The 9,378-nt window shown below is 32.7% G+C and overlaps 1 protein-coding gene across 4 annotated transcripts; it reads left to right on the top strand.

Annotated features, from left to right (window-relative positions):
* The first annotated feature begins 865 nt into the window (after window positions 1-865).
* LOC127708028 (uncharacterized) lies at window positions 866-7,710 on the top strand. 4 transcript variants are annotated; one of them, XM_052212821.1, is made up of 3 exons: window positions 866-1,044; window positions 3,234-3,310; window positions 5,660-7,710. In XM_052212821.1, exon 3 carries the CDS (start codon window positions 5,690-5,692, stop codon window positions 7,361-7,363), a length of 1,674 nt encoding a protein of 557 aa, XP_052068781.1. In that variant the 5' UTR covers window positions 866-1,044; window positions 3,234-3,310; window positions 5,660-5,689; the 3' UTR covers window positions 7,364-7,710. The 4 variants fall into 4 exon arrangements, with proteins under 4 accessions (XP_052068781.1, XP_052068785.1, XP_052068784.1 ...); XM_052212825.1 differs by lacking the exon at window positions 3,234-3,310; XM_052212824.1 differs by lacking the exons at window positions 866-1,044; window positions 3,234-3,310 and adding an exon at window positions 3,851-3,973.
* Window positions 7,711-9,378: the final 1,668 nt, after the last annotated feature.

Below are 9,378 nucleotides of genomic sequence, written 5' to 3'. Positions count from 1 at the left end.
CTATGCTGTACTTAAATGGTTGTTGTCCTAGTTTTCTAAGTCTCAGGAATGACTGTTTTTATTTTGTTGAATTGTATATATAATTATTGTTGATTATATTTTGTATTCAGCAGACTTTTTTCAGTTTTGTGGTTCATGACCTTGACTGTCATATCGTCATGATTTTTTTGTTCATGCAATTGTTGTATCCTTTTATTGTGAAATGTAGCTTATGATGGGTCATCTAAACTTTACTTATATGTATAACATTTTTTGTGATTTGCTTCTCCAAGTATTAAAATATTGACGTACGTACAAGTACATGTACACAAAGAACTCATGATACCAAAGGGGATTGCTGTTTCTGTGGGATGCATCCATATGTATAAACAAACAGAGGGAAATTATTTTCTTTTTCCTTTAATTATGGGTAAATAAGGTATTAATGTATAAAGAAATCCCGAAAAATGTCCATAAAGGATGACCGTAAGTGCTTTTAGTAATGATTTCAAAACCTAAGAATTTTGATTTTTTTCTGTAGTAACAGAATGAGGATTCGCCTTATAGCATTTAGTTTTTTTTTAAATTAAAAAACATTGACCAATTGCATTTATTTTCATTATAGAACATTCACAGCTTCACTGTATAATTAGTATCATCTATAGTTATACAAAGGTAACATCGAAAAAAAAAAACAACAATTAAATCGGATTGAATATAATTTATTGCTTTAACTTATGATTTCATGGCTAATCTATCGTGTTAAAAGTATATAATTTGTGTACAGTCACGTTATTGCATACAATTTGTATGGGGTTATGGTCTTATATAAAGTGTTTAAAATTGTTTCATTCAATTGTTTAATAAAATTGTTTAAGCTTCAAATGCTTCCTGTATTAACAATGAAGACATTCAACATGCTATAGGATAGATGTATAACTTTGATACCATGCAAATGATAGAATTACGGAAGTTCTTTAGTAATTCTTAAAGCATTAAGTGTGAATTACAAAGTACATTTGATTGTTTTGTCATCTAATGATTGTATGCAGAGCGTTTGAAACGGTAAGAGTACATTTTGATTAGCAATTGTTCTACTCAACAATGTTGCTTGAATTTTTACTAGATAACATTTTTGTTCGCTTTGGAGATTCCGTATATCGTCAGGTTATCGGAATTCCAATGGGGACTAACTGTGCACCACTTATTGCGGACCTTTTTTTGTATTGCTATGAGTTACAATTTATGACAAAAATCAGTAAAGACCCATCGAAACAACATCTGATACACAAATTTAATAATACTTTTAGATATTTGGATGATATTTTGGCTCTCAATAATGACGACTTCAGTATGTATACTAAAGAAATTTATCCTGTTGAACTTACTTTAAATAAAGCTAATACTAACAATGACCACTGCCCTTTCCTCGATCTTGATATCTATATCATTAACGGAAAGCTTAATACTAAAATATATGATAAAAGAGATGATTTTTCATTTCCTATCGTTAATTATCCATTTTTAGATGGTGACGTTCCCTTGTCACCATCTTACGGTGTTTATATATCTCAACTTGTACGATTCGCTCGTGTATGTAACAATGTTTTAGATTTTAACGAGAGAAATGTATGTATTACTGAAAAATTATTACACCAGGGTTTTCGATATCACAAACTAGTCAAAACATTTACTAAATTTTATCATCGGTATAAGGACATCATTCGTAAATATAGCTCAACATGCAGACTTCTTATACGTTCAGGTATTTCACATCCAATTTTTTATGGAAATATTCTTTATAAAGCACAAAAATGTCAGTATTCACCTCTGAAACTAACAAAACCTTTAAATAGACTTATTAAGAAGGGATATAGTTACGATACTGTTGTCAGGTCATTAAAGATTGCATATTTTGGCGTTGATATTGATTCACTTATAGGGTCTTTGCATCTGCACTAAACACATTTATTTAAAAACCAGTTGTTGGCATGACACGGGTTATGTTCTTCTCATATATGTTATGATGGTATGATACTAAACCCCTAACGGGAAGGATTGTGCCTGATATTCATATGATGAAGACATAATCTTTCAATCAGTTTAATTGAAGTCTGGAGCTGGCATGTCAGTTAACTGCTAGTAGTCTGTTGTTATTTATGTATTATTGTCATTTTGTTTATTTTCTTTGGTTACATCTTCTGACATCAGACTCGGACTTCTCTTGAACTGAATTTTAATGTGCGTATTGTTATGCGTTTACTTTTCTACATTGGCTAGAGGTATAGGGGGAGGGTTGAGATCTCATAAACATGTTTAACCCCGCCGCATTTTTGCGCCTGTCCCAAGTCAGGAGCCTCTAGCCTTTGTTAGTCTTGTATTATTTTTAATTTTAGTTTCTTGTGTACAATTTGGAGTTTAGTATGGCGTTCATTATCACTGAACTAGTATATATATTTGTTTAGGGGCCAGCTGAAGGACGCCTCCGGGTGCGGGAATTTCTCGCTGCATTGAAGACCTGTTGGTGGCCTTCTGCTGTTGTCTGTTCTGTGGTCGGGTTGTTGTCTCTTTGACACATTCCCCATTTCCATTCTCAATTTTATTGCTACGCAATAGATTTTGTTATATTACATTTATTTATAGAGACATACTTTTCATGGCTTAAGATGACTGTTAGTGTTTCATTGCTATGTTCTTGTAGTCTTTGCTAATTTAGTTTCGGTGAATCTGCATGAACTTCTACAAATATGTTTAAACACTAGAAATAAATTTCAGGATGTATGTATAAAGTATGTTGTGACGCTCCTCAAAGGGCCATCCATAGATATGTAGATATAGTTATTTAGAAACGTTTCCGTCTATAGTTTACCTTCTTCGTACCTGTTACATAATTGCTCAGTTATAATGATATTTCTCAAAATCAAATACATATTACGAACTACTGTCTCATAGACTATTATCTTTGGTTATATTCATACTTGGTTAATCATCGCTGAAGCCGTTACAAGACACTCATTGTCGGTTGGTAGTGTCTTTACAAAATAACCGGAGACGTATTTCCTAAATGTGTACGAATATCACGCCACTGTATGTGATACCGTGCCTAGTATTACAAATAACGTGCTTTGGCTACATGCTTAATGATGATAGCCTCGTGCACAGCATCATTCGCCAAGCTGCTAGGGCTTCTCATTTCCTTATGTTTTTAATTGAATCTTTAATTTTTTATTTGTAATTTTTGGGGTTTTTTTCAGCTGAAAGAAAAATAGAGATATTCAGTTGGTATACAAGGAAAGATCTACAACTGTTATCAGCGGTATACTAATCTAAGGTATAGCCATGCGTAGCCACATATTAATGTATGTTTTAAAATGATATAAGATCAAGATAAAGCCTATGGTAATATTTCCAATTCACAATATTCGGATTTTTTCTTCACATTAGAAATAGCTGAAGGTATACAACATTTATCATAAGCACTCGCATCGTTTGGTTTCAAGCGTATCTGATAAAGATTATTATTTTTCTGGTATTCACGGCATATTATTTTTTGAACAGCTAGGTCAGTACCGCTGCTCTGGTGAATATGTTTATGGTTTATTTTCAGTTCATACAGTATTGTTATTGTATTAAACCTGAGGTTGAAACTCCCTCTGGGCAAAGTTGACGTTAGATGGTTTTTATTCTTGTTTAGACTATTAATAGAATATAGATTAACACCAATAGATAATTGAATTCTATAGACGGAAATAAAATATCCTTACCTTTGTCAATGTATATCATCCCGACCGAACTCGAGTTCATAAAATCAACGTATATATATTAAGGTACATAACCGAAATCAATCGTTTGCAACAAATTGTTTATTGTTACTTATCAATTGCATGTAGGTAAACAAAATGTCTCAAATAGTCTCCACAGTACTTTAAACCTGTCAATTCACTGACAGCACAACAAAAGAAGATCATATTGGACTAAACTCCATGCATACCAGGTATAGCTGCTCCTAAAAGATATTAAAAGTGAACAGTAATAGCATAATTATTTTTATTTTAGGAACGATTAATTCCTTCATATATATCTTTGTATGTAAATCTTATAATCCAGCAGAACTGATGAAATTTTCATAAATGCACATACAACGATAACTATGTTTTTGTGCTATCAAGAAAAGTGTGGTTTTATGAAAATAAAGAAATTTCAACGCTACATGACAAATACATTCTAACATGTTTTGAAGATCAACGTTCTATTAAAGATTCAAATAATTCTCATTCAATTTAAGGGGTTTTAACCTGTTGTAAATGCAGAAAAATTGATTTAAATTGTTAAAATGTATAACAACTTTTAATGTTTATTAAAACAAATTTAACTTCAAAGGAATTTGATTCAAAAAGAAAACTTTTTACACATTGTGCTACATAAAATTGAATTAATCGGTCGTAAATACTTAAAATTCTGCAAAGTATATTATTATAAACTAATTGTTTAGTAACTATTTATTCACAGCTATTCAATATGGTACAATATGTTTTTTAAATAACTTTGGTAACATTCCAAATATATAATTACGGAAGTTAGACGTTTTAAAACATTAAAATTTAAATGCAAAGTGCATCGGTAAAATGTGAATATTGGATAGCAACTATATACATTCAACGCTTAGCGAATAGATCATTTTAAATGGTAAAGTATACACTTTTTAGTTTTTGCTTATTTCAGACAATACTTGTTTAAAAAAAAAAATGTAATCTTTTTGTACACACTTGCTTCTTGCGACATATCATGTTTTATTCTTCGTCTCGACCAAACGAAAAGGTTGGGGGTATAGAACTAAAGTCACGTAGAACTTCCTCATCTGGCAATAAAACTAATTCTTAAGAGGGGCGTCCTTTTGGCAATGCTGCATGTACAAATAGACATACTAAGAGACGTTCAATCCGATGTTCTTTTTTTCTGGATTTTTAATAGAATCTGTGTTTTTGTCCCCATCACCTAAAAATACTGATGTCTGTTTGATATTGTTAGCGATCTCACGTGTACAATTCTCATAATTTTTTTTTATAAAATTTCTGTAAAGGTTTTCCATTTGCACTATCTTGGCCGTCGAAAATCAGGGTTAATCTCTACTATGTTTCGTAGTTATGCCCCTTTGAAGTGTAAATGATATTGCTAATCAACATTGTAGGTTCTTGGGCTAAATTTCTCATTGAAGACTATTGAGATTTGGTCAATGGTTTACATCTGCAGTATCTCAGACAAGTTGGAAAGTCAGCATGGTTTAAATATTTTTTTAGAGTTATGTCCCTTGAAAATGAAAAGTCGAAAAATCAACATTGCAAGCCCTCTTCTCGTTAGAGTTGAAGGAAATTCATGTCAAATGTTAACTTCAGCAATATATCAGAAAGTTTTTAAATCAGCGCAGATCAAATATTTTTAAGATAGTTATGCCCCTTTGAAATATAGGTCATATCGGCATGTGAAATTGGATAATCTGTGCCAATCTTGTTCATCCGGTTATTTGTATTGTTTGTGTATCACTTTTTTGACAAAATATGTCGTTTAAGATTTGAAACAATAATATTAGAAATGTGGTTTAGTTGCATATTTTAATTAGATATATCGAAAAAAATAAATATCCACAGATTTTGTTAATTTAAATATTCTCATTACTTTACAGAATAAAACAATCTAAGCTGAAGGTTTGAATATGACATCTACCGATAATAAATGTGGGTACTGTGAAGAAGGAAAGAGCTCTCTCGCTGTCACGTGGTGTCCAGAATGCGCACATGCACTTTGCGACTTTTGCGAGAAGAAACACTATGAGTTAGAAACAAGCAAAATCCACACAGTCATTTCAATAGAAAACTTTATGAAGTTACCACAATATATACAGCAATTAGAATTGAAATGTACCAATCATAATGAAAGACATACATGTGTTTGTGTCAACCACGAACTCCTCCTGTGTAATGCATGCATACAAGACACACACAAATCATGTAACGATGTTAAGCCAATTCCGGAAGTAATTAAGAATTCAAAACATTCCGTAGCAAAAGAGGCCGTTAAACAATGTTTAAATGACGTAATAACAAATTTGCATAATATAAAACGTGATCGGGATGATAACATCAAAATGTTCAATCAACAGAAAAAAGAGATTCTAAAAGAGTATACGACATTCCGTGAAGAAGTCATTAAAAAATTAAATGATACGGAAAACAAACTAATCGGAGATATAGATTATCACGTTGAAGAACAAACAAAAGAAATCAAAACGTTTTTGATAAAAATTGACGAACAAATCGCAGACATGAAACAAATGCTTCGCGATATTGATTTGATGACATCGTTTGGATCAGATTTTCAAACATTTTTTGGAATTAAAGAGGTTGAAAAATATGTTCACAAAGAAGAATTCCAGTTACAATCTTTATTTGATAATAATCAACTTGATGAGATCTGTATTAAATTTAATGTCAATAAACAGTTGCAATCTGACTTGACAGACATTACACAAGCCTGTGAAATTTTCTTGCAGACAAATCCCACAAAAGTAAGAATTTTCAGAAAAGACAAAAGACAGATGCAAGCACCTATAAGTAGCAAAGAGTCACATCTGGGGTTGGCTCAAAAATTTGAAATTGAAGAGGGATCCCAAAATCGTAGTATTAGAGGTTGCACGTTTTTGCCGATTGGAAAATTTGTTTTCACTGACCGTAACAGCCAGTCGTTAATCATACATGCTATCGATGGTTCTTTCCAGTATATCATTGAAGGTCAAGGACGCGTATTTGATGTTGCTGCAATTGATAACGAATGTGTTGCTGTGACTTCAGGCTCTGAAGCTGTTATTAATTTGTATAACATTGAAAGTCAGAAAGTAGTGAAAACAACGAAAACAAATGGTCCGTGTTATGGGATCACACACAAAAGTGGTGCACTCTTCTGTTGTGTTGAGGGAAAAGGTATAGAGACGATGGCGTTGTCCGATGATATTATTTCAGAATTTTACAAAGAAGCCTTGCCATGGGGAATGTACATAACGACAGTGGCTGACAAAATTTGCTTTGTCAATCAAGAAAACGATATAATAAAACTACTTGATTCTTTTTCAAAAGTCTGCTGGACGTTTCATTACAAACACTTTTTGAGCGATCCACGAGGTGTGACGTCAGATGACCATGGACTTATTTACCTCATTGGTCACACAACAAAGAATGTCGTGTCCATATCAATGGATAATATGGAATGCAAACAAGTTCTATCAATGGAGGATGGTCTACTTAATCCAACAGTCATCGACTTTAATGGGACGAGAAATAGTCTCATGGTTGTCAGTTGGGATGGAAGTGTCTTTGTTTATAATTGCAACTAAAAAGTCACGATTTTTTTCGGCTGATTTCGACCCTTCATATCAATACTTCTTCGATTACCCATTCCATAGATTTGTAGATTGTATGCCAAAATCATTCCCAATAGCACAAGTCCAGCAGCCATAATCAAACAAAACAAAGAGTTAAACCAGTCGTAAAAGCACAACTCAGAATACAGTGAGACCATGATATGCATATAAAGCATATTTGCGGAGTTCAGGAACATATATTGTTAATGAAACTGAGCAGTTTTGCCATCTTGAAAACGAAGTTTCTCAAAGGAACGCCTATTTAAATGTGTGGTTAACACAAATTCCAAGCAACATGTAGAATAAAATATCGTACAGCATAGTTATTAATTACTTAAAAAAAATGAAAATCATCTAAGAGACGCTTTTCTGAAACTAACATTTCCAATTGTACCAATCAATGAACATAATTCCTTTGTTTTTATACCTTTTTCATACTTTCAAATTTATTTTTTCTATTCTCTTTAATAATTTTTAATGACTTACCAGTCGGACCTGCAAAAAGTCTTGTTTTATTGGTCACTGGACGTAAAAAATTAAGAATCAATAAACAAATACAGATTTAGCAAAGAATTCCGCTCAAGCCGTTGCTAGGGGCCGTCTTAAACTTGCAGTGAGGTGAGAGTTTATCTATATTTGTTGCTCCATGTTGAAGGCCTCACTGTGACTTTGAGATGAAGAACAGCAATAAAAGCGTTGTTCCTTTGCTTATTGTGTGTCTTTTTGCTGTGCACGTACTGATTTTGTGTCATGGATGGATACTCCATATTCTTTGTTTTTCTATTAGTATTACTCTTTAGTCTAAAGGTTTAATCGTCTAAAGTCATCAGTTGTTTTTTTTTTTGAAAAAAAAAGATACGATTTCACATTCATGTTTTAGTTAACCAAATACTCTTCCACATTACTTGTGTCGCATGTCTAGAAACCTCCAATGAGTAATTTATTATAGCTGACAGCCTCGATCATTTACTGTATGTAACTAAGTGCGTCTGGACTTCACCTCTTGAAAGTTTTCAATGATTTGAATGATAACTACACACTTAACCTAATATGTAAACATAACCCTAAAGATGATTTAATAAATAAATGCACTAAAATAGAAAATATTTCTAAGAAAATTGAACAATGTTCCGTCGAGTCAGTTATTTACGACCAATGTTATTGCAAGCTTTTATGTCTGCAAGATTGATCGATATGGCAGTAAGCTGTTTATCGCCAAACTACCGTTTCTTTTCAGACATCAATGACGTCACATTTAATTCTGTCTGTAAGTTACATAACACATAAGCTGACGGGTATTAGACAACGACATTTTTAACTTGACATCATTCCTTCTACTTGTTTAATTTATTGAATGCATAGTCTTTACCTGTCGGTTAACGTGGGTTGCTATCTTAAATAATTGCATGAATGTTATTTGGGTTTGTCTCAACCAGCAGACGGGAATAATAGGAGACTCTCGGCATCTTTAAAAGTCTTATCGACACCTCGGAATCGACATACAATGCCGTATATTTGTTATTTCGTGTACAGATATATCGATGTTTTGATAGGATTAAGGTAATCTAACACATATTCAGTGTATGTTCACTGGTGTTAATATGTCTTTTGATTGAGTTCAGCCATTTCAATTGATATTTTATAGTGTGTCTTTCTATGTTGTGGTGTTACACTATTGTTTCAGATAAGGGTGAAGGTTTGGTACCATTAAAACGTTTAAACCCGCTGCAATTGTTTGCACCTGTCTTAAGTCAGGAATCTGATGTTCAGTAGTTGTCGTTTGTTGATGTGGTTCATAAGTATTTCTCGTTTTTCGTTTTTGTTTTTTAGATTAGACCGTTGGTTTTCCCGTTTGAATGGTTTTACACTAGTAATTTTTTTGGAGCTCTTTATAGCTTGCTGTTCGGTGTGAGCCAAGGCTCCGTGTTGAAGACCGTACTTTGACCTATAATGGTTTACTTTTATAAATTTTGACTTGGATGGAGAGT

Source organism: Mytilus californianus, unplaced genomic scaffold, assembly GCF_021869535.1.
Source record: "Mytilus californianus isolate M0D057914Y unplaced genomic scaffold, xbMytCali1.0.p SCAF_7, whole genome shotgun sequence".
Taxonomy (NCBI): Eukaryota; Metazoa; Mollusca; class Bivalvia; order Mytilida; family Mytilidae; genus Mytilus; species Mytilus californianus.
This window is presented reverse-complemented; position numbering and strand designations above follow the sequence as displayed.